At 37.1% G+C, this 26751-nt stretch overlaps 1 protein-coding gene across 1 annotated transcript in view; it reads left to right on the forward strand.

Annotated features, from left to right (window-relative positions):
- Positions 1-26751, forward strand: part of LOC106054014 (titin-like) — a 199332-nt gene that overhangs the window by 106846 nt on the left and 65735 nt on the right. The window contains exons 23-34 of the mRNA XM_056013914.1: positions 7289-7525; positions 8625-12150; positions 13404-13579; positions 15880-16096; positions 16652-17074; positions 17604-17744; positions 18787-18959; positions 20716-20832; positions 22051-22216; positions 23002-23141; positions 23628-23672; positions 25120-25428. Coding sequence (XP_055869889.1) covers positions 7289-7525; positions 8625-12150; positions 13404-13579; positions 15880-16096; positions 16652-17074; positions 17604-17744; positions 18787-18959; positions 20716-20832; positions 22051-22216; positions 23002-23141; positions 23628-23672; positions 25120-25428 — 5670 coding nt within the window. The remainder of the gene's footprint in view (positions 1-7288; positions 7526-8624; positions 12151-13403; positions 13580-15879; positions 16097-16651; positions 17075-17603; positions 17745-18786; positions 18960-20715; positions 20833-22050; positions 22217-23001; positions 23142-23627; positions 23673-25119; positions 25429-26751) is intronic.

Consider the following 26751-nt stretch of genomic DNA (forward strand, 5'->3'; position numbering starts at 1 on the left):
AAGAATGGTACACAAATTAACAATCAATTTGTGCATAATTGGGGAAGACAAAGCTGATTACTATGTTGAACAATGCCACAAAGCCAATACGGTGGTTGTTCTCCGATCGTAGAGGTCCAGGGTTCGAATCTCGATGGGAATTTGAGCTTCGGGATTTTTTAGGACGCCCCCCTGAGGCCACCCAGTTCAAATGTGTGTCTGACTTTAGTTTGGGAAAGTAAATACGACTGGGCGTTGTGTTGACCACATGACACTCTAGTTAACCGTCAGCCATGAAAACAGATGATCTTTATAGCTGGCAAGGTGTGATAGGAGTACTCTACTTTTAATACTTATAATTTAATCAATCAAATTAACATCTATTGTATTGTGGACTATCGACATGAACTAAACAATGTCAAGGTCTCTTAATAACCTCACTGCTGCAAAATAAATTAAGTAAAAAAATAGCTACGACGGAAGAACTTGGAAAATGTGATACTTTGGTCACACTTTGGTGCTAAAAAGAGCCAAAAAAAAATTATCTTCTTTAAAAAACAACAACATATTATCAGCACTTTCTGTGTCGTGTCTACAAAGACTCATTAGTTCTTGGGGAATAATCTCACTTCCCATGATTCATCTGTGTTATTGACGGTCGTCGACTTGCAGCACTAAACTGCTGGCAGACTAGATCACTGTAGGCGTTATTATATTTTAACTAATAAAACTTGAAATAAATTGAATAACTTCTTTGCGATCAAAAACTAAATAAAACTTTTATTATAATTTAGACAAAATCAATTTGATATAAAATGAAAATAAATGTAACAAAATGATATTTTTTTAAACAAAATCTAACTTCCTACAAGAACACTTCTTTTCAGTCTCACATTCTGGAGTCGTATCCCCTAAGACCAATGACGACAACGCCACCTAACTTGCATCATTTACAACCAATTGCTAACCTCTTTCAACCGTCACCATAGAAACACACATACTTTTATATGTCTCCTTCTGTCTCGGAAGATTGTCACTGGTTTTGGTTTCGTCTTGAGACAGGGCAGAATCTGGAGTGACTAATCAAGCCAATTCTAGAGCGGCAGAGTTTGCCACAGTTTGTGCATGCATATGCAACTGTTTTGAGGCTAGCTGACAGGGCAGCTTTCTTTCTCTTTCTTTTGATTAAGGCCGCTTCGTTTTTTTTTTCTCTCTGCGAAGTTTGTACCATCGGCCTGCATGAACTATTAATCTGTAATCTCTTCGTTTGTGATGCGGTCTTTAAATGTGATTCAAAGGATCTTTTCTGTAGCATCTTAACCTCCATTGATAAGATCCACCTCTCTAGCTCAGCATTCAGCTCACAAGAATCGCAAGCTTATAATAATGTGGCCTTGACCAGAGAGCTGTTATTAACTATTTCAGTTTCAAGAGGATTAAAACAGTAATTGGGCCTCAACGATGACCTGCTAACTACTGTAAAAAAAAATAAACTAAAAGTCTGTGGCCATATCACAAAGTCCCTAGGGCTCGCAAAGACCTTGCTTCAGGGAACAGTACCAAGAAAAAGAAGCAGACAGAGAAAGCGATGGGAAGACAACATAGGCGTGCCTGCAATTGAAAGAGATTCTATCCAATCACGTCCTGACTCAAGATGTAGAAAAGTTTCACTTGTTATTTCCTTATTGGATACAATGATATAAAAAAAAAATGAAAAAAAAAAAAAAAAGAATACGAACTCTTCGAGTCTCTTAAAGCCCCTAAAAAAATACCGCCATGTTGTTTCTAAGTATAGCATGTTACTAGAGCAGGAAGCCGTAAAAGAGTTGCCCCCGGAAGCGTTACAAAGATCTACTCAGACGCCATTGGCATCTTCTTATCTTATATAATACAGACGTTACTTCAAAAAAAGAAGATGATTACGTCCAACGCGTCATGCATTCAGTCATGGCTATTAACCAATGACTTAAATTCTGCCAAGTCACTGGTTTTCCTGGCTAGCTCAGGCAACCCATTCCATGCTCTAATAGCACTAGGGAAGAAGGAGCATTTGTACTAATTTGCCCTAGCATATGGAACGAGGAATGTGCCTTTATCTTTGTGTCTTTCTGAGGCATAGAGGAAAGTAGATAGCAGCAGATGGCCTCTTAAAGAGATAGCTGGAGAGCTCTCTCGCAAATTTTGAGACCCAAGGAAATGCTCTTGCCGAAGAAATGCGCACTAACGGAAAGAAAACGGCTTTGTCTGCATCAGTTGATGCAAAATATGTAAGTTACAGCTGGATCTGCGTGGTCATGTGACATACTGCATCATCCTTACTCTTCGGAAAGACAATGCCTAAATATTGTTCTAACTGAACTTTGACGCTGGTCGGTGTAGCCCTGTGTGTGATCAACCGACACCTGTGAAACAGGTCTGTGTACTAAAAAGGACCGATGTAAACACTCCCCGTGTAGACCAACGGTGGTTATCGGGCTATGGACTGTGTGTTTTCGAGAAGGCCTTTGGGTCAGCAGATGACCAGCAGAGTTGAGACGAAACCGAGAGTCCAGTACAAGTTGTGTACAGCTGTTAGGCCTATAATGATTTACTACTGCCCATTTGTAAAGTATTTCATTGTTTATTTTTGTTTATTTATTACACTCATTGAAGTGTCTTGTTATAACAGAGCCCTATTTGTCAGGTTCTTGACTTAGTCATATTGTTCTGTCAAGGGCTTATACAGAATCCTAGTAATTATTATTATTTGTGCACATTTGGACAACGAAGGTCTTGAGTTTGAATCTTATGAAAGATTGGGATTTTAAACTTAGGGATTTTAAACTTAGGGATTTTAAACTTCGGGATTTTAATGACTGAGGACCTAGATCTACGTTGGGAAGTAAAGGCGGTAGATCGTTGTGCTGGCAACATGACACCCTCGTAAACCGTCGGCCATAGAAACATTTGTCCCGATAGAGCGCAAAAAGTCTGAAAGGGGTTACCATAGACATCAATAAATATAGACTGGAAAAAAGGAAATAACTTCATGTAACTTGAAAACATGTATATCTATTGTTGTCGGATTTCCGAATTCTGAAAAGTTGCATGATCTTCAGTCGTAGAGAGTAAACAAAACTACACTGCTGTATAATAAAGTACATAAAATTTCAAGTCATAAATTTTCGTTTCATAAAACTCTTTTATCGGCCAGTCTATATTTATTTATGTCTATGGGGGTAACTTTTTAACCTACCTAAATTAATGGTTTCTATTGTTAAATAATTCCACCCAAAAATATCTATTTAAAAAAACAAAAAAAGAAAAACATAGAACTCGTGGAATTGTTGTTTGAAGCGAATAAAAAGCCATGAGTAATCTTCTTATCTGTTGGCCAATACAACAACCGGGCGATACCTGCAATGCTCACGCACCCTCCCGCCCCCGTCACTCTAGCACCTCATACTATCTCTTGTCTACCTCCCCCGCCCTTGGCTTTAAGACACCCACCTTCTTAGCTCCATCCCCACCTGTTCAACTAAAACAAGTTGGCTTGAGACAGAAGATAAAATGTTGAGCTCTCGCCAACGTATTTCAACACAGAATTGAGTCGAAAAAAATACCCGGACGTGATCAATGTGTTCAAATTTAGCAGCCGAGAGGCAGCGGCGTCACTACTCGTACTCATCCTCCATTTTATTTTTACTATGAAGTAGGGAGATAGCTATTTTTCGAGTTTGTAAAGAGTGAGTAGGGCCCACTGGGCTGGGAGTATGCACAATAGTTTTGCGTGTTATGATCAATAATAACTTGCCCCTTTCCCCGGTTATCGAGTGTGAGGTACTCCCCTGCACTAGTGTCGGGTCAAATTGACTTAAATGTTGATTCTTCGCTTTGGTATTCGTGACGCATAGTCCCAAAATAGCAGCGGTTCTCAACCTTTTATGCTCGGCGACCCCTTTTTACAATTACAATCCCCCCACTTGGCCGCGACCCTCCCCCCCCCCCCGCGCACACACGCACAGCAATAGAAGATTAGACAATAACAATCCATTTTTTCAATGGTCTTTGGCGACCCCTGGCAAATCGTCAATCGACCCCCCAAAGGGGGTCGCGACCCACAGGTTGAGAACCCCTGCACAATAGTAATGTAAATAATAGGAAGTCGAGTTTAGTCAAGAAACATAACCTGACCTTGTTTGTAAAATGTTTTACATGTTTCGGATGTTCCTTCAGAGTTGAAGATAGTTTACTTCCTAGTCCAAACCTCCCGCAGGACGACGGGGGATGGGAGCGGGCAGGGTTTGAACCTTCGACCGTCGATAAATCCGAACGACAGTCCAGCGCGCAAACCGCACGACCAGGCAGCCTGTTCTGTTACCAATAATCTGATCTTGGTGTTTCTTTTTGAATTAGTGAGCAATATGTAATTAGACGTTTGTTTTAAGAGAAAAGACAAACAAACAAACGCTTACACCAAATTGTTTTACTGGTAAGAGTAACGTTGTGTCTCTCTCTTTTGTTTTCCGAACTAAACAAAGTATTTTAACGTCAGAGGTAGTTAATTCCCAAGTAGCCAAGTTATTTACAATTACTTCTAAGCTGAAGTCTACAAGTAAGATTTTACCTTTACCTATCCCTTGGTCTGTTAGAGCTTTGGGGCACCAAGCAAGACTCGTCGACCGTCTTTCTCCATTCCTCCCTGTCTTTTGCCATGTTAAGAACCTCTTTCAATGGCAGGCCCGTCCATTCTTTTATGCTTGTCCTCCCATCGCTTTCTCTGTCTGCCTCTTCTTCTTTTTCCTGGTACTGTTCCCTGAAGGAAGGTCTTTGCGAGCCCCGAAGATCTTGTAATATGGCCATAGATTTTAAGCTTGCGTTTTTTTTTTACTATAGTTGGCAGGTCATGATGTGGTCCAGTCGCTGCAGTAACCCTGTCTCTAATCTCTTGGTTTGTGATGCGGTTTTGAACGTGATACCAAGGATCCTCCTGTAGTATCTCAATTCCATTGCTAGGATCCTCCTCTCTAGCTTTGCAGTCAGCTTCCAAGACTCACAAGCATATACAAATGTGGCCATGACCAGGGAAGGCATCAGTCTGATTTTGGTGCCGAGGGTTAGAGGTTAAACCAAACAATAGTTTCGTGATCTATTTTTTTGGGGTGGGAGGGGTGGAGGTTTGTACTTTGTCTACTATTGAACGACTGTAAGTAAAGAACAGACTAATGCAGGGGCGGGGCTGGTTATATGGGCATTCTTTGTGTCTTTCTAAGATAGAGATAAGATAATTTTTATTGTCCAATCAAAGGAATCTCAGTTTGACTACAATTTACCTCATTCACCAATCGCAAACAAACAACATTTAGTCACGTGATCTTATTGATAAAACAATGGAAAAAATTAGGAACCACCATCATGAATTAAACATGAGATCGTAAAATATATATGTTGTTTGTTTACGATTGGTGAATGAGGTCCATTGACCACCTCAGTGTAACTTCTGTAACGATATAGATGCAAATATGAACAACCTTCACACACGAAACACATACACACTCACAACCAGCGCTTTATGAATTAGACTTCTATGTACTTCTCGATGACGACAGATGACCTTGTAACACTCTGACCTAATCTGAGTATTTCATTAGGTTGTGAATGAAGTTATGAATTATGAAGCTGTGTTTTGTGTAGCCTATTACTGCTACTATTGATGCGACTTAAAGTTTAAGTCTTCTGTCCTGACGTATCTCTTGGTTTAATATTATTCTAATCAAAAGTGAATATTCGTTTGCTATAAACTTCACGGCTGTATTTTGCGTCTGTTCTAGTCTCTTTATGTTTTCTTAAGCTGAGGGGCCACAAACACAGGGCGCATAATCGAATAATGGCCTAACCAAAGTTAAATTGTATTTTAGTTTTATATTTTTGATTGATTTGTAGACATTCCTTATAATACTTTGCTTTTTTAATTATCTCATCAATATTGATAAGATTCTAAGAAAGTAATAGGTCACTAATGAATAAATTAAGAAATGCATGACAGATGTACATAGGAAGTATTCTTTGCTATGAATATTTACAGTACACTGAAATATTGTTGGTTTGAAACACTGAATTGCATAACATGTAAGCCTACATATTGGTGATGTAAATCAGTATTATAGTTGAACATTCTGCACCTTGCGGTCTCATAAGACGATCCCGGCACGATATAGCTCAATCACTCTAGTGTCGCAAGACAGCCATGACACTGTCCCAACACAATATTCAAATATGGGTACCCCTGGGCAATGCTTCTCAGCCTCGCTCGGGTGAATACCGTCGTTAGATGAGACGGTTAGGCCAGGGAATAAAATAAACAACCCCCGTCGGGCTGCCTAAGGACCGAGTCCATTGCACTCGCTGGGATGGAAGGAAGCCCCAACAAACATGTCACTCTCCGCGCACCGTTTCTCAATGGTTCAATTTTTAATGGCGGACACCTGCACAGCTGAAGGAATATGAGTGGCTTTCCCCGCTGTGCTCGGTCTTTGGCCTCGCTTCTAATTCGATACGATGGTAATAGGGATGTAATAATTTACATCTGCTTGGATCTTTCCAAGTCAGACGTTTTTCATACAGGCAGATGGAGGCACCTTCTATAGTCCCAAGAGTCTTTGATTCACTCTTATGACGATTACAAAGGAGAGGGTTCTAATCTCGCATCAGCAGGGGAAACCAGCCTCACAAAGCATCGCAAAGACCAAGAAGAAGCCCTAATGCTCGGCGAAAGTAAAATCGCCCAAATAGAATAGAGAGAATTGTAAACAATAGCATAACAATAGCGGGAAAATAATTGGCGAAATAAAACCGTGCAGATGGACGCGACAGCCAGGATTGTGATTAAAGGTAAAACAAAATTGATTCCAGTGTCAGTTCTGAAATGAGCTAATGATACCGCAGCTCTACAGCACAAGCGCCCTCTGTGAGGTAAAGAGAGTCCTCCTAGGAATGTTTAGGGCCCCAAAGATGTCTGCGAGGTCAGCTGTCATCACTTTTTTGGACGATATCAAAATCTCGAAATTCAAAATTTCAATTTACCAATTTACGTTACACTGACATGTCATGGAGTGTGTCTCTAAATGAAGCGACCAAACCAATTGCAATAGATGTACATCTCTTGTGGTAAGCGCCGGACTGTCGTTCAGATTTATCGATGGTCCCGGGTTCAAACCCTGCCCGCTCCTGCGGGAAATTTGGACTAGGCAGTAATTATCTTCAACTCTGAAGGAACATCCGAAACATGTAAAACAAACACACTGTAAGCTCAACTGTTGCTTTATTTCAGAGGGCAGCCCTACACAGCTAGACTGCTTTGTGGGCAAAGTCTCCACATCAGAGGTTTCCTGGACCAAGGATGGACAACCTATTCAAGAAGGGAATGGATTGTCTATAAAGCACCAAGGGGACATCAGCAGTCTTGTCTTTTCGAAAGCAAAGGCCAGCAACTCTGGAAAGTATACAGTGACTGTTGTTACTTCCAAGGGGAGACATTCAACGAACTTTGAACTCTCTGTTGTAGACGGTAAGTTAAGATAAAAATACACTCCATGGTTAGGGTACTGTGGCTGTTTTAAAAACAAACAATATATAAACAGATTATTAAAATAAAAATATGAAGGTATTCTTTTTCATTCAACTACGCCTAGAGAGTGGAAGATAGATGGGAATATTCCCCAAAAAGAGACTACTAGAAAATGAGTCAGTTGTGAAGCTAGATAAAATATTGCTCAAATTATAAGTAGAGAAATGAAGCCTTTCTCTGAAGTTTAAAAGAAGGTCAACTTCAAATTTCTCATTAGTTAAGTATTAGATTCACAGGCTTCTATTACAAATAGTTTCAGGAAAATTTCATTTCGTTTTGGTACCTTTTCGTTCATGTGGCCCACAACACAAGTGTCGGAAATTAAAATGGCCCGCAGGTCAAATTAGGTTGGGCATCACTGTCTTAGGGGATACAAAGATAGAAAGCACTGGTTTACAGATCAGGCAGCTCTACTTACAGATATTCTTTTATAAGGGGAGGGGAGTTTGGGCCAGTGTCTTGTTCAGGCCTCTGGATGTATGTAGTTTTGAAGGACATGGTCAGCAAACTCAAATTCTATGACCATATTACAAGGTCCTCAAAGCTCGCAAAGACCTTCCTTCAGGGAACACTACAGCAAAAAGAAGAGGCAGACAGAGAAAGCGAAGGGAGGACAACATATAAAAATAGGCGGGCCTTACATTGAAAGAGGTTCTATCCAAGGCAAAAGACAGGAATGGAGAAAGATGATCAACAAATCTTACGTGGTGCCTTGGTGGTCCAACAGGTTAAGGGATAGGTGAAGGTAAAGGTCAGCATTCTCTAGTGATACCCGAGAAGGTCAAAGTTCACTAGTCCCAATTTTCAGCTTCCGGAACATGTGTTTTGTCATTCTGCTGTGTCAGTATATAGGTCATGTCAAGCTTGTAATAAGAAATGACCAGCATATGACTTTGACAAATAATTTAATGAATAAGGTTTATTATTCTAAAAAATAATATTTTCTAAAAATTATATTTCTTTTTTTTTTTTTTAATCTTATACTGAAGCTGAAAGCGTCCAAGTTTTGTTTATTCTTGTTTTGTTTTTTTGCCCCCAGAATTCATTGAGACAGATACCTCCACTCACAAATCTGAGGACGGGACAGATTCTGAGTCAGACACAGCTACAGAAGAGACCCAGGGAGGAGTCGATAAAAGCAATAGAGGAGGGGAAAAAGGGTTGATATTGATTTCACAATTTGAGGACCATCAAACAACAGTTGAAACAGCTTTCACTAGTCAACAATTTATTGAGAGCTTTGTGGGGGAAGTAAGTATCACAGCTGAAGAAGAAAAGAAAAAAGAGCTTAAAGCTAAGGAAGAAGAAGAAAGATTACAGCAACTCAAAGCTAAGGAAGAAGAAGAAAGATTACTGCAACTCAAAGCTAAAGAAGAAGAAGAAAGATTACAGCAACTCAAAGCTAAGGAAGAAGAAGAAAGATTACTGCAACTCAAAGCTAAGGAAGAAGAAGAAAGATTACAACAACTTAAAGCTAAAGAAGAAGAAAGATTACAGCAACTCAAAGCTAAGGAAGAAGAAGAAAGATTACAGCAATTTAAAGCTAAAGAAGAAGAAGAAGAAAGATTACAGCAACTCAAAGCTAAAGAAGAAGAAGAAAGATTACAGAAACTTAAAGCTAAGGAAGAAGAAGAAAGATTACAGCAACTTAAAGCTAAAGAAGAAGAAGAAAGATTACAGCAACTTAAAGCTCAGGAAGAAGAAAAAAGGTTACAGCAATTTAAAGCTAAGGAAGAAGAAAGATTACAGCAACTCAGAGCTAAAGAAGAAGAAGAAAGATTACAGCAACTCAAAGCTAAAGAAGAAGAAGAAAGATTAAAACAACTTAAAGCTAAAGAAGAAGAAGAAAGATTACAGCAACTTAAAGCTAAAGAAGAAGAAGAAAGATTACAGAAACTTAAAGCTAAAGAAGAAGAAGAAAGATTACAGCAACTTAAAGCTAAAGAAGAAGAAGAAAGATTACAGCAACTCAAAGCTAAAGAAGAAGAAGAAAGATTACAGAAACTTAAAGCTAAGGAAGAAGAAGAAAGATTACAGCAACTTAAAGCTAAAGAAGAAGAAGAAAGATTACAGCAACTCAAAGCTAAAGAAGAAGAAGAAAGATTACAGCAACTCAAAGCTAAAGAAGAAGAAGAAAGATTACAGCAACTTAAAGCTAAAGAGGAAGAAGAAAGATTACAGCAACTCAAAGCTAAAGAAGAAGAAGAAAGATTACAGCAACTCAAAGCTAAAGAAGAAGAAAGATTACAGCAACTCAAAGCTAAAGAAGAAGAAGAAAGATTACTGCAGCTCAAAGCTAAAGAAGAAGAAGAAAGATTACAGCAACTTAAAGCTAAAGAAGAAGAAGAAGGAAGATTAAAAGAGCTTAAAGCTAAAGAGGAAGAAGAAAAATTACAGCAGCTTAAAGCTAAAGAAGAAGAAAGATTACAGCAACTTAAAGCTAAGGAAGAGGAAGAAAAAAGATTAAGCAAGCTTAAAGCTCAAGAAGAAAAAGAAAGATTACATGAGCTTAAAGTTAAAGAAGAAGAATTACAGAAACTCAGAGCTAGAGAAGAAGAAGAAATTTTAAAAGAAGAAAGACTTAAAGCAGAAAAAGATTTACTATTACATTTTGAGACATCATTGAATGAGACTGCACTCGAACCATTGTCAGACAATACTTCCAGTCAATCAAAGCTTGAATTTGATTCATCTCTAGGGGATAGCAATCTTTTCTCACACCCCAGTCTCACATCTTTTGACAGCACATCGAGTTCATCTTTACACATAGAAGAAAAGTCAGTGCAAGAATTTGAGACAAGCTTAGAAGAAAGCCAGACTGGTTCATTCTTCAAGGTTACTTCTGCTGAAAGTTCATGGTCAACACACGAACACAGTGGGGAAAATATTGTGCTTGAATTTGATTCCACTGTAGAGCAAAGCAAATCCTCTTCTCATTTTGAGGTCACATCAACTGAAAGCAGTTCAGAAACATTTGAAAACGCTGATAAACCTGTCCTTGAATCTGATTCCACTGTAGAACAAAGCAGGACTAGTTCACAGTTTGAGGTCACTTCAACTGAGAGCAGTTTTGAAAGACCTGTTGTTGAATTTGATACCACTGTAAAGCAAAGCAGAACTACTTCACAGATTGAGGTCACATCAACTGAAAGCAGTTTTGAAAAACCTGTTCTTGAATTTGATTCCACTGTAGATCAGAGCAGGTCTTCTCATTTTGAGATCACATCAACTGAAAGCAGTTTTGAAAAACCTGTTCTTGAATTTGATTCTGCTGTAGAGCAAAGCAGAACTGCTTCACATATTGAGGTCACATCAACTGAAAGCAGTTTTGAAAAACCTGTATTTGAATTTGATACCACTGTAGATCAGAGCAGGTCTTCTCATTTTGAGATCACATCAACTGAAAGCAGTTTTGAAAAACCTGTACTTGAATTTGATTCTGCTGTAGAGCAAAGCAGAACTACTTCACATATTGAGGTCACATCAACTGAAAGCAGTTTCGAAAAACCTGTACTTGAATTTGATACCACTGTAGATCAGAGCAGGTCTTCTCATTTTGAGATCACATCAACTGAAAGCAGTTTTGAAAAACCTGTTCTTGAATTTGATTCTGCTGTAGAGCAAAGCAGAACTACTTCACATATTGAGGTCACATCAACTGAAAGCAGTTTTGAAAAACCTGTACTTGAATTTGATACCACTGTAGATCAGAGCAGGTCTTCTCATTTTGAGATCACATCAACTGAAAGCAGTTTTGAAAAACCTGTTCTTGAATTTGATTCTGCTGTAGAGCAAAGCAGAACTACTTCACATATTGAGGTCACATCAACTGAAAACAGTTTTGAAAAACCTGTTCTTGAATTTGATTCTGCTGTAGAGCAAAGCAAGACTTCTTCAAAGTTTGAGGTCACATCAATTCAAAGCAGTTCAGAAACATCTGGAAACAGTGTTGAGCAACCAGTACTTCAGTCTGATTCCACTGTAGAGCAAAGCAGAACTACTTTACAGTTTGAGGTAACATCAACTGAAAGCTCTTCAGAAAAACCTGTTCTTGAATTTGATTCCAATTTAGATCAAAGCAAGACTCCTTTACAGTTTGAGGTCACATCAACTGAAAGCACTTCTGACACCAGTGTTGAACAGCCAGTGCTTGAGTTTGAATCATCTGTACAAGAGCAACATTCCACTAAAGAGACTGACTCATTTAGACTTGATAGTTCTAAAAATTCTTCTGAGGATATAACCTTTGACCTAGCTTCATCAGAACAACAGTTCAACAAATTTGATTCTGACATTTCAGTTTCTGGTTCACAGCAACAGAGATTAAGTGATTTATCTCCTGAAACACCACAGCAACAGAGAGATTTAGCTCTTGAAAAACCAAATCAGGTTGAAGGCACCACACAATCTTCTTTAGCTGTTGAGGACAGACAAGCCACATCTCAAGGGAAGCCATTCTGTGCTCCTCAGGTGACAAGCAAAATGGACGACTGCGTAATTGAGCTGGGTGAAATGGCCAGATTCGACTGCAGAGTGTCAGCTTACCCTGACCCAGAAATTACCTGGTAAGTTATGCATTCTTTGAAGTGACTGGCATTTTTAAAATAAGTTTTAGTCTCAAGTCAGATGTTATTGTAGTAGTTATACTTTTCCATTATTTGCCCAAATACTATTTTTATCTTGAAATGGTAGTAATGCAGCTAATTAACTTTGAATCATTATTTATATTATCTTATAAAATGCAGATGCTACATAAAAAGAAGATAATTACATCTTACTTATGTACCTAGGTCAATCTAGTCATGCATGTTCATCAATGACTTAAACTCTCATTGGTTTTCCTGGCTGACTCAGGCAAACCATTTCCATGCTGTAATAGCCCTAGGAAATAAAGATTACTTGTACAAATATGTCCTAGTATATGAAACAAGGAATGTAGGCTGCCTTCAGGGGTAGATCGACTTTATGTCATCTTATTGAGAAGAGACAAAAGCCTTGACATTAGCCTTGACTGAAATGATGCTGAATCAGGATACAAGTTAATGAATTAAAATTTAAAAAAAAATTCCTTTCATTAAAATAGATTAAAACTAGTACCAGTAAGTAAGTTTATATAGTTATCTAAGACCACTAAAAGCCCATGATTAAGATATGTACTAGGCCACACTTAAAACAATAAGAGTTTGGGAATTTTAAAACAGTTTATAAAAAAACATCAAATTTACTTTCAAATACAAATCATTTTTCCATTCTACCCCATTGTCTCTCTTCAATCTTTCTTCATACTGTAAAAACTTTATCTATTTTATTTGACTATCATTTCTTACTGCTATGAATCCTTTGCAAAATTAGGTTATTAACCCTTTCCTCCCCACCCCATCTATATAACATCCTTAATATATTTGGATTTTTTATTTATATTCCATGAGTCAAAGAACTTTATAAGGTCTCAGTGTTATAAGTTATTACAATGAATAAATAATGTATGCATTCCACTAACTAATACTTGTTTGATAAACTCCAATAAGCTATGTATTGACTGATCAGTGTTTGATAGACTTTAGTAAGCTATGTGTTCTACTGATTGATCAGTGTTAGATAAACTCTAATAGCCTGTATATTCTATAGACTGATCAGTGTTAGATGAGCCATAATAAGCTGTATATTCTATAGACTGATCAGTGTTAGATGAGCCATAATAAGCTGTGTATTCTATAGACTGATCAGTGTTAGATGAGCCATAATAAGCTGTGTATTCTATAGACTGATCAATGCTAGATGAACCATAATAAGCTATGTATACCCTTTGACTGGTAAGGTACAAAGATGGGAACAAAGTGATCCCCTCTGCAAAGTTTGAGCTGGTCAGCTTCCACGATGACATCTTCTCACTCCTCATCAAGAAAGTGGACACAGAGGACAGTGGGCGTTACACCTGCATGGCTAAAAATGAGTACGGCGAGGCCAAATCAGAAGCCCTGCTCAATGTATTAGGTATGTATGCGAGTAGTTAAAAACCAAACTACAAACAAAAACATTTTCTTATAAAAAATATTTAAACAAAAGTTATTTATTATGACAGTAATTCATTTTAAAGCCATAGTTCACTGGTAGTAAAAAAATGGAAATTGCCAGAAAATACTCCTACTGGAAATGAATTATTTTGTTTTCTTGAATTTACTTCTTTGTAGAAACTCAAACCCCATTTATAAAAACGCTTCCTGTTTATGCTTCTCAGGGGACCACACATCATGTGACACTAATTAGTAATAGTGCAAAGTTACATTGTTATTGAATCTAAACTAAAAATGGCTTGTATACTTTTACATAAATATGTTAATAGAAATTAAAGATTCAAAACATTGTTTCATTGTTCAGTGAAAAAAAGAATTTTCCAAAACCTTTTTTAAAAAATGAACTATACTTTTATAGTAAAAAAAAAATAAATAATACCCGACACAAGAAACAAAGAAAAGAAACACTTAGGTTCCACATCTAGATGTTGTGGGCTCAAATCTTAATAAAGACTGGGGAGTAAATTATAGGATTATTTGGCATGCCCCTGTGTCCACCCAACTCTAATGGGAACCTGATATTAATCAAGGATTGTAAAGGGGGTTGATCATTGTGCTGGCCACTTGACATCCTTGTTAAATGTGGGTCATAAAAAACAGATGACCTTTACACCATATACGTAATCATCTTCTTTTTTGAAGTAACGTCTGTATTATATAAAATAAGAGGATACCCTATAGATCTCAAGGTCTAAAAGGGGACTTAACTGTTATGTCACCAGTTCGCTTACAAACCGTCAAGAAGTACAGAAGTTGCAATACTATTCATGCTGAATCATCTATGCCATCATCTTGATTCTCAGAGACATTACGCCAGAGTATTATTGGTAGATTTTTCATCTGCATTCAACACCATCCAACCACATCGCATGATACAAAAACTATTATTATTATATTTTTATTATTATTATAGCTTTTATATAGCTCTACTTTCATGCTTATAGCATGCTCAGAGCGCTTTTGGTCCAATCTCATTTGTGGACCAGTGTGGGGAGGGGGGTATCTAGGAGTTGGTTTTCCGTGCCACCTTTAGGCGCTCAGTAAACACAACTCTGCCCGAGTCGGATGTCAAACCGCCAGCCCCCTACTAGGTAGCCAAGCCAAGCCAAGTTCAAGTGCACTTGGCCTCTCGACCACTATCTGAATTAAACGTTAGCAAAAAACGTACAAGCTTGGATTCTAAACTTTCTTATCGAACGCCCACAGTATGTAAAAGTGAACAGGCATGTGTCAGACACAAGAGAGCTTAGCACTGGAGCACCTCAGGGGTGCATCCTGTCACTAGTATTGTATACCATAAACACAAATGACATTCAGAGCCTATCAGCTGACACTCCCATCATAAATTTTGCTGTCAACACAGCAATCATTGGCCTTATTGCAGGTGATGAAAATCTGTACCATTCAACAATTAACACTTTTTACCAATGGTGTATAGATAACTTTCTAATTTTAAATGTTCAGAAAACTAAAGAAATGATAATAGATTTTAGGAAACATAAAGGCCATCTTGCAGAAATTCAGATAAACAACCAAACCATAGAGCAAGTCCAAGAATATAAATACCCAGGTACAACCATCAACAACAAACTGAAATGGAGTGAACACTGTCAAAACCTTTACACCAAAATTCACCGACTCTCTTTTATCTTAGAAAGCTAAGGAAATTTAACATCGGCAAAACAATAATTAAACTTTTTTATACAGCAACCATCTGCAGTCTAATCAACTTTGCCATCACCTGCTGGTATGGTAATACTTCACTGGCACAGAAACTCAGTCTGAAGCAACTAATTAAAAAAGCATCAAACACAGCTACCATATCTTGAAGAGCCTTTTCGTGAACGATGCCTTTCCAAAACACAATTCTTAAAGATAACTTGCACCGATTAAACCATCTGAACGAAGTGGTCGTCATCTTTCCATTAGGACTACAACAGAAAGATTTCCTTCATCCCACTTTCGGTCAGAGTGTTACAAGATCATCTGTTGTCATCGAAAAGTACATAGAAGTCTATTTATAAAGCACTGGTTATGAGTGTATTTGTGTTTCGTGTGTGAATGTTGTTCATATTTGCATCTATATTGTTATTGTACAGTAGTTACGCTGAGGTTGTTAATTGTAGTCGAACTGAAATTCCAATTTGACTGGATCAATAAAAATGATCTTATCTTATCATTAGCCATTATACAAAACTTAATATTTCTACATTTACACAGATCAAAAGGAGAAGATAACTGATGCCCACGTAGCGCCATGTTTTCTGACCAAGTTCTATGACATTGAAGCCATGGAGGGTGTCCCTGTTGAGTTTGTCTGCGTCATCTATGGCCACCCTGAGCCCACAGTCACTTGGCTCCTGAATGGCAAAGAGGTGGAGATTAGTTCTGAAATACTCACAAGGAGGCAGGAGGACTCGGTCATGATGGCATTCAGGTAATTACCCTGTAGCGGCTTAAACAAAGTTTCATTACATATCGGATGGTGTGTCAAATGGTTTAATCCTCCCTCCCCCCCCCCCGGCAGATTTTTTGTATAGAGCTTGCAGTAATGAAAATGAATTAACAAAATTGCTTAAAGTAAACTCTTGGTTATGTGAAGTCTGTCCTAACCCTTGAAATTTTTTAATAGCCTTTTTTTTTCTTTTTCTCAAGCTTTTTAAATTGTACCATTTAGTCATTTTTGGCTAATGTATTAACAGTTTGATTTCCTTTTTTTACCGGAATTTCTAAATAAAATACTTTGGTGTTGCATGCATGTACTTTCTACACAATGTTCTTCTGGTGGGCTCTGGTAGCATGTCTAGCATTATCTAGCTAAAAGAAACTTAAATTAGCTTTATGTGTTAGTCCCTAGTCTAAAAGTTTGGTATCTCTAACAAAGTAATAATAATTACTTAGACAAAAAATCTAATGCCAAACAAATAGTTATATTTTTGATTAAAAAAATATTTATGATAAAAAGTTAATATTTATATAATGACATCTCTAGGTCTGTTCAAGTTTGTCACTCAGGGGAAATCATTTGCAAATTGAAGAACGATTCAGGGGAGGCTATGTGCAAGGCAAGGCTAAAAGTCAAAGAAGATATTTCCAAACGAGGCAACAGACCACTGTTCTTGGAGCAGCCTTCAGACAAGGAAGTCAGCGAGGGAGAGGAAGTGACCTTTGAATGCACCATCTCTGGTCTGCCTGACCCAGATGTCACCTGGTACTTTAATGGACGTGAACTGTATGAGTCACGGCGTAGGACCATGAAGCGCAAGGGTGGACAGAAATATATCCTGACCTTGCGTGAAGTTGTCCCAGAGAATGCTGGTGTGTACACCTGCAAGGCTGTGAATCGTGCTGGAGATGCTTCCTGTGCCGTGGAGCTGTCAGTCAAGGAGCTACCCACTGAGCAGACATATAGAGGGTAACTACTTTAAAATCATTCACACAATTAATATACCATTTCCTCTTGATAGTCCTATGGTTATGGAACAAGGAAAGGGGAAGTCAGAAACTACTGAAAATGTAGGATTACAAAATGTTCACAAACAATTTCACCGTACATGTCAAGAAAATTCTATTTATGATGTAATTAGATATTCATTTAGATGAAGAAGAAAAATGTTTTAATCTGAAATGAACAAAACATTTGATGACAGCTTTTACATATTGTAATAAATTACAATTTAAGCCAAGCGCTTAACTACTCAGCCACCACACAGTATTTAATTAGCCTACTTTAATTGTGCAAGAACTTAGTTTGTTTAATACATCTTCCCTTTTGAAATGACTCATTCTTACTGGTTTACAGTGGGAACTTATTTAGTTCTAGTTTGAGTTACCCATGTGTCAATAAATCAAATAGGATTACTGATTGAGAAGTGTTTAGCAGTCTAGACAATGGTCATCATCCTAATCGCTGAATATCTCCATTTTTTAAATTGTTTTTTCAGTGTTGGGCTTGAAGCAGACACCTCCAAGTTTTCCTTCCCACCAGCCTTCACCAGACGTATCCAGGACACTACGACTGCACCTGGAAGAATGGTGAGGTTTGAGGCTATGGTCATTGGAGTCCCTGAGCCAGAAATAGAATGGTAGGTCTGAAAGTAGGTCAGGTCAATTAAATTAAAATTATGCCTTTCATATAGCGCTACTTTCATGCTTATAGCATGCTCAGAGCACTATGGTCCAATCTCATTTGTGGACCAGTGGGGGGATGGGTATCTGAGAAGGTTTTTCCATGCTGTCTTTAGGCGCTCAGTAAACACAACTCTGCCTGAGTCTGGTGTTGAACCTTGGGCCCCCTTCATAGGTAGCCAAGCCAAGTTCAAGCGCACTTAGCCTCTCAACCACGCTTCTTGAAAATTAAGTAATTCAAGAAACAAGCAAAATATTTAAAAAATGCTTTTTTAAAAAAAACAAAGCTTATTGTTGTTTAGTAAACAGACTTCAGATGTAGAGTAGATCTAGGTCTAGATGAAGTATTTCTTATTTACTCCTGGAGTTCGTTCAACCAACAACATATACCAACTTGTATAAAATACTTAAGAAAACTGTATGAATCTTAATAAACAACTTTAATCCAATATGAAGGGGCACAGTCCAAATGTCGACAGTTATTATAAATGATGTCTCGCCTCTAAGAGGAGTGAGTCGTTCTTGAACTACTAATGTCTGCTACCGTTAAAATCTATCCCATAATTTCCTATATAGTTAATATAATTCCTATGTCCATCTAAAATAGTCTATTTATAGTCTCGTCACATTCCCACTACAGTAAACCTATAACATTATCTTAAGTGGAAGAACTCTGTCCTTAAAACTATATCTACCAATAATCTACAGGCTATTTCTCTTATTCAATATCAAACAAAATAATTTAAAACCAATAATTGAGTATTTGTGTTTATTGATTAATGTTTTGTTAGGTACAATAAATAATTGCTTAAAGTACCAACTTGATCGGAGGATGCATGACACCCTTGTAACCTTGGGCCACAGAAACATATGAACTTAACATTATCTGCCCTATAAAGGTCTGAAAGGGGAACTTTACATAGAAACAGATTTCACTTTTTTTTTTACTTTACACTATAAGGGAATTTTTTAAAACTGTTTTTATCGCATGTCTATCAGGGTCAAGGATGGATTTCCCTTGAAGGCTGGATCCAAATACAAGATGGGCCGTGAAGGTCACACATCTATTCTGGTTGTCGAGAACTGTGACAGTATCGATGACGGGACCTACACTTGTAATGTGTACAATGATGCTGGCAAGGCTTCATCCTCGGCACAACTCAGAGTTCAAGGTCAGGACATCAGGGAATACAAATATTTATATCAACCTTTTAATTGATCATATTGTTACATTTTAGGGATTTTTTAATTATCTGAATGCCGCTTTCACTACATTGAGTCCAACAAAAAAAAAAAAAGGTTAATCTAATGATATTAATAACTAAAAACAATAATCCACCAAATTCATATAAGATAAAGCTATATGTCTTACTTTATATTCCTTCACAAATCCTCCAAATTATCATCTATTTGGTTCAAAACCTATTTCTCCCTGAACTTCTATACAAAATCACGAGTTTGTCAAAATAAAATCATGTGGGCAGTAAAACAAAAAGATATAAGAGATTCTAAAAAAAAAACTGTTGTACTTAAATTTTGTGCCGATTTAGATGTGATAAGGCCCTAAGCTATTAAAGATATGACAAAATTTTTTGTTTGCTCTTTCTTCAAAAGGATTAAAAATATCCCTGTAACCATTGTTGGGTCCCCAAGTAAGTGAGAATTAGGTGTGGTAAAGCACTTGGCTTCCAAACCGAGGGTTCCAGGTTTAAATCCTTGTGAAGACTGTCATTTTGATTTTAGGGAGCCTCTGAGCCCACCCAACTCTAATGGGTACCTGACATTAGTTGGGAAAAAGTAAAGGTGGTTGGTCATTTTTTTTTAGGCCACATGACACCCTTGTTAACCATGGGCCATAGAAACAGATGACCTTTACATCATCTGCCCTATAGACCGTAAGGTCTGAAAGGGAAACTATATTCTTTCACAAATCCTTCATAGTATCATCTATCCAGTTCAAAACTTGTTTCTCTGCCCTTATATAAAAAATCATTCGGGCAGTTAAAATTGTGTTATAATAACTTAAAATATTGCAAATATATGTATTTTTATTGAATACCTGAAAGTCAAAGAATTTACTGTAAATCCCGAGAAGAGTTGAGCCAGCCAATCAGTGCACAATAGTCGCAGAGCTAATGATTATGTCAACTGAGTGCTGTGTTTCTTGCAGAGAATAATCAAGAAAATTGTTTTAAAAACCATCAGAGTTAAGGTTTCCTCATTGTGGCTGAACCATTCCTTCATAAGTAATTGTCTATAGAAAGAATAGTAAGCATATTTTTCACTGCTCCTGTATAGACACCTTCACCTATCCTTTAGTCTGTTTGACCATTTGGGCACCACACAAAATCTGTTGACCTTCTTTCTCGATTCCTCTCGGTCTTTTGCCTTGGATTCTTCTTCTTCTTCTAGCCAGCTTTATTGCTGCTGAGCTGTGAGCTCTTTTGCAGATTGTGTCAAGGAAAAAAAGTGTGCTGTTTTCTTCAGTTGTTCAGCACTGCTGTACAGGGAGTTGGTTATGTTGGGCTGGAGTGGAAGTAGGCCTTGGATAGAACCTCTTTAAATGACAGGCCCATCCTTTCTTTTATGTTGGCTTTCTCTGCCTGCCTCTTCTTCTTCTTCCTGGTACTGTTCCCTGAAGGAATGTCTTTGTGAGCCCTGAGGACTTTGTGATATGGCCATAGAGTTTTAGTTTGCATTTTTTAAAAGTAGTTTGCAGGTCATTATGGGGTCTGCTGTATTGCTCCTGTCTCTAATCTCTTCATTGTCTGTATAGACATTTAACTTTAAAATTATGTTATCAGAGTTAGCAATATTAGGTTGAAATAATTAAATGTAGACTAGAGTCTAACCAAAATGAAACGCAAAATATTAATGGAATCTGCAAGCCAATGATATGACTACATTTGAAATTGTTTATCCTTTTAGAAGAAAGAATGCGTCCCTCAGTGCCCAGGTTCTATTCACCAAGTGTAGCCAGAGAGAGTTATACACAGTCGCCAACACCATCAAGGAGATCGGTAGTGAGGGAGATACCCCTGGAAGGTCAGTTTGTTACACTGGTTTTGTTACGATTCCAAACACATTTAAATTTTTGTTTCATAGTAACATAACCTTATCTTCATAATGTCATGACATATGAATGTTTTTTTTTATATAAAACTTTATTCCTTCTCCTACTCTTTAGTCTGTTGAACCACTGCAGTGCACCACACAAGATTTGTCAACCATCTTTCTCCATTCCTCTATCTTTTGCCTTGAATAGAACCTCCTTCAATGGGAGGCCCTTCCATTCTTTTATGTTTTCTTCCCATCGCTTTCTCTGTCCACTTCTTCTTTTTCCTGGCACTTTCCCTGAAAGAAGCTCTTTGCAAGCCCTGAAGACCTTTTAAACTCAAATTATTAAAATTTCATTACATTTATTGAAATCTTTGGCTTTCTAATTAATAATGTATGACTTAGTCCAGTGTTTCTCAAACTGTGTTCTGTGGAACTCTAGTGTTATGTGATACCTAAATAAGTGTTCCATGAGCTACTGGAATAATTAGCATGTAGGTAGCCTAGCCTAGTTTAGGACATTTTGTAGCCTAGCCTAGTTTAGGACATTTTCTAGCCTAGCCTAGTTTAGGACATTTTCTAGCCTAGCCTAGTTTAGGACATTTTGTAGCCTAGCCTAGTTTAGGACATTTTCTAGCCTAGCCTAGTTTAGGACATTTTGTAGCCTAGCCTAGTTTAGGACATTTTCTAGCCTAGCCTAGTTTAGGACATTTTGTAGCCTAGCCTAGTTTAGGACATTTTCTAGCCTAGCCTAGTTTAGGACATTTTGTAGCCTAGCCTAGTTTAGGACATTTTCTAGCCTAGCCTAGTTTAGGACATTTTGTTTGATAAATTTGACATGCTCCATGACAAATGCGTTGAAACTTGAAGCCACCTACTACGTAACTTGTAGAAAGCATTAAAGTTAACTCTGTTTTCAAACAGGATTTGTCTCGCGAGACTCCGTGAAGTTCTTAGCTGGCTATTTCTAGGACTAAATTTTGGAACGATTACACAGGGGAGTGTACCGCGCTGTCTTTCTGCGTTCTCCTGGCTGGTTAAATGCTCATCAATTTTAATCTCTCTATTAAAAAAGCAAAGCGTTTAGCTAAATACTCAGTATGTGCAAAGTTTTCTGTTATGGAAAAAGTTTTGGGAAACACTGACCTAGCTCTACGCTACTTATAACTGTTGTTATATATGAATGGCTTTCTACTTCACCCTCAGAGAAAATTCCCTCCATGCCCATCGATAAACCTATCTGTCTGGACATCAAGCCTAACTCTGTAAAATTGTCCTGGATGCCAGCACCTATTGGCTCACTGCCAGAGAACGCCCAGAGAATCACTTACACAATAGAAGCCAGAGAGCTGCCCAATAGCAGCTGGGTCAGGTGAAAACTTTTTGCTACTTCATTTTTCTCCACATTTCTTAACATTCCAGCCATTACTTGAACAAAAAATCCATCTAGTTGTGAATGTTAATTAGAGACTTAAACTTTTTAACAATTTTCCTCTTGATTCAGTTTCCCCATTTCATGCTCTAGTGGCACTAAGGTAAAGAGAACATGTAGGCCTATACAAATTCATCCCAGCTAATGGAAAAAGAAACGTTTAATTATCTATTTTTTATATTAACTTATTGCTTAATTAGCTCTAAATGTTATCTGTCTAGAATAGGAATTGTTTGAGACATTTTTTTTTGGATAGCTGCCTGGTTGTGCAGTATAGGCGCTAGATGGTCCCTGGTTCATACCATGCCCTCTGCCATCCCCCATTGTCCTGCTGGAAGTTTTGAACTATGAAATAGAATATCTTCAACTCTGAAGGAACATCCAAAACAAATAAAACATTTTACAAATAAGAAACACATGCACTAAAGTATTTGTAGGCCTAAACACAAATTCGACTGAAATTAAAAATGTGCAATTTATAACCGATCTTATATGAAACAAATTAAAAAAAAAAAACTTTTTCACATGACTGCCTGATCATGGGGTATTGCAACAAACTGTTTTAATGATGGTCCCAATTTCCAACCCTGCCAGCTTTGTCCCCTGCTATCTTGCAGGTGATTTAGGCAAGGATGTAATGCTTTTCATTACTAAAGGCCTGAAAGTAATGAAACAAAAATTAAAAACCTTATCTTGTTGTCATGTGACTTTCTGTGGATCCTCAGGCTTGAGGGCAACATTGAGACTACCAACCACTACATTCACAATCTGAAGCCAGACAAGGAATACATGTTTAGAGTCAGGGCAGACAATCGCTATGGTACAAGTGAGACAACTCTACCTTGCACCTTGAAAGCCAGAGAAGGTTTGCACTATATTAATATGAATACTTATTGCCTGGCTTATATATTAAGCAAGAGCCTTAACTTAATAAAAAATTTAGTTAAAAATCTATATAATACATATTTCCCTACCAACCACTTGTAGATATGTGCACTTATTGGGTCAGACATTACATAAGGTAAAATCTCTAGAACCTTATTTTAACAAACATGTACGATTGTAACATGTACTATATCCTATCAACAATTATAGCTTTTTTTTTTGTGATATTATTTCAGTATTTGACATTTGAATAGTGGAAGAGGGTTATATTAATGATAATAAAGAACTTCAAGAACAACAACTGTCAATCTAGTTCAAGTCATTGTTTCAATAAAATATTACCACTTAACTTAAAAAGCGTAATTCAAAGGAATAAAATTAAGTTCTGATTGTTCTTGTAGGTGTAAAGTTAAATAAAAATGTTGGATCAACTAAAAGTAAATTGAGTCTTTTGTTTGTATTCCAGAGCCAGCGAGAAGAGAATCTGTGATGAGAGAAACTGAAACACCAGGTCAGTTGGAATAGAAACCCCAGTTTTTCTTATCTTATCTTACATTTTATATTACAGACATTATTTCCAAAAAGAATAAATTTATAAATAAACAAGAAGAATATAAAAAAAAACATATTAAAAAAAAACAACAACAACAAAGCTTATATTAGAGAAAGCAGTGCACAACCACCAAAAAAAAAATATCTTAAAAATACTGCAATATTTATCTTCTCTTTTTTCTTTATTAAACAAAATTAATTACCACTAATTGATTAAGCATTTGTTTTTATTGATTCATCTATTTTTTTTTTTACAATGAATATTTCTGCAAAATTTCCACTGAGCCAAAAAGGGGAGAAAAAACCTGTAAAAGAATCCACCAAAACAGACAGATTGAGTTAATATAAGCTTTGTAAAAGTCTCTACACAAAACTACTATTTTACCAGCATTATTGAATTCAATATATAGATTTATTTCTTACATGTTTAAGACTTAACTTTGCAGTAAAAGCCATACATTTAAAATAGTTTCATTATTTGTGAAATTATTTTTTTTAAAAAAACATATAATGTTCTTTATGTTTTTGCTACCTACTGGAGACTCAGGCAATAGGCAAGTCCTTAACTTCATATTATTTCATTATCATTTATATTGTAAGAACCCTGGCAGCTATATATATATATATATATATATATATATATATATAATGAGCAAATTGTAATTTGTTAAAAATTACACTTTTGTTCTGATCTTAAGAATGTTATGGAATCTCCTTATCTTTGAAGGTTTATTATTAGAGACCCTATTAGTGTTTATTCATTGAAAAGTGCCCTAAATAAAACAGTGTCAAGAATCCAAATTCCTTGCTTGGACCTGAGACAGAGTATAGCCTCTGCCACCTACTGAGAGTGGCAGGATTGGTGGGAGGCTGAGACCCACAAGCTAGATTGTGGCAGATGTCAGGCAGTGGTCCACATCAAAGGGTCTGACACTGGTGTGGAAGCACGACCATGTGCAGACTTAGGATTGGTCACATCTACATCACACACTCCTTTGTGCTTAAGAGAGAAGAGCCCCCACTGTGTGAGTACTGTGACTCTTATCTCACTGTGGGACATATCCTCCTTGATTGCCCCAGATACGAGGATATTAGAAGGAAATATTTTGGAACAGACAAACTCAAAACATTATGTTATTGTGTTGATCCTGGAAAAATACATATACATAAACAAATTTACAACAGATTTTAATTAGATTATTAAAATTTTTACTATTTGAGTTGTGAGTGGATCTTATTTTTAATACCCCAGTTGTATAACTCTTAGCACTTCACCTATATAGGGAAAGTAACCCTTGAGGGATTATGTGCCAAAAATACAAAATATCGAATATCAAATGTCTATTTATTAAGCTATATAAAAAAATGTTGATCTAAAAATATCAAAATAATTATTTATATGACAGTTCGACCAGTTCTGCCCAAGACTAGGCCCTACATTTCTGACATTGGCAAGGAGACCATTCAGCTTGGTTGGAAGCCTGCAGAGCTGCCTTACACAGGCAGGTCCATGTCCATGCCGCCAGTATCCTACAGAGTTGAGGCTCAAAAACTGCCTAGTGAGGAGTGGGTTCCCCTGGCAAGCAGGGTCAGGAAGCCCAGTCTGTACTTGTCTGACCTTGAACCTGATAGAGATTACAACATTCGAGTCAGGGCTCAGACTCCTTATGGTGTGAGTCAACCTACTGAGCCATTGTGGATACCTAGAGCCAAAGGTAAATTATTTAGAATATAGTTTTTTTTAGATATTTGTACAAAGTCACCTTCACATTCACCTATCCCTTAGTCTGTTGGACCATTGGGGCACCACATGAGAATTATCAACCGTCTTTCTTCATTTCTTTTGATCTTTTGCCTTCGATAGAACCTCTTTCAAAGGCAGGCCAGTCCATTCTTTTATATTGTTTTCCATCGCTTTCTCTGTCCGCCTCTTCTTCTTTTTCCTGGTACTGTTCCCTTTAGGAAGGTATTTGCAAGCACCAAAGACCTTGTAATATGGCCACAGAGTTTTAGTTTCCACTTTTTTTTAAAAAGTTAAATCATTGTGGGGTCCAATCACTCTGTTAACCCTGTATCTGTCTTTAAAGACAAAATCACAAACATAATAAAAAAGCTTATAAATGTTATTTCTCCAATGCTAATTGTAATTAGAGCTAAATTATTTTAGTTTTGAGCTTAATCCATAAATATAGATAAAAAGTAAAGTTTCACTTTCAGACCTTGTGGTCTATAGGGCAGATGATGTAAAGGTCAACTGATTCTGTGGCCCATGGTTAACGAGGGTGTCATGTGGCCAGCACAATGACCAACCGCCTTTATTTTTCCCCAACTAATGTCAGGTACCCATTAGAGCTGAGTGGACTCAAGGGCGCCCAAAAATCCCGAAATAAAAAATGCCAGTCTTAGCCAGGATTTGAACCCGGAACCTCTGGTATGGAAGCCAAGTGCTTTACCGCTTAACCACTGCGCCTTCATAAATATAGATATTTAATTACAATTGTAGATGTAGTTATATTTTTTTCTTTAACACAATGCAATGTCCTGATGTTATAATTATTCATCATTGTAAATAACTTGTGAATATTTTGCAATGAACAGAACACATACTTGTTTGTGTGGGGTGCAGGGAGTATAGAGTTGGCCTTATGAATGTTGTATCCAATACATTATCATGAAATGTACACTGAATTAGAACTTTATACACAGGAGGCAGCCCTTTAATTGGGAATGCTTGTATTTGAAATCTGAATAACAAATAGTGAATGATGTTATGTGTTCTCATGATTTAGTTGGAGTATTCAAAGTAGTAAATCCTATATCTGAGATGAACTATGCAGTGGTTTCCAGATCAGGGCGCTCTCTGAGTTGTTGTAGGGTTAATAATGCTTATAAATAAATATTTTAAATTTACAATTCATGTAATTATATGCTATTAGTTCCATAGAATGGTTTAGTTTATAGAAAATAAAATATGACATTTGAATTATTTTTTCATACATGACTAACTTAGTTAAAAGTTAAATTAATGATTACTTGTC

This window comes from Biomphalaria glabrata, chromosome 16 (assembly GCF_947242115.1).
Source record: "Biomphalaria glabrata chromosome 16, xgBioGlab47.1, whole genome shotgun sequence".
NCBI classification, from domain to species: domain Eukaryota; kingdom Metazoa; phylum Mollusca; class Gastropoda; family Planorbidae; genus Biomphalaria; species Biomphalaria glabrata.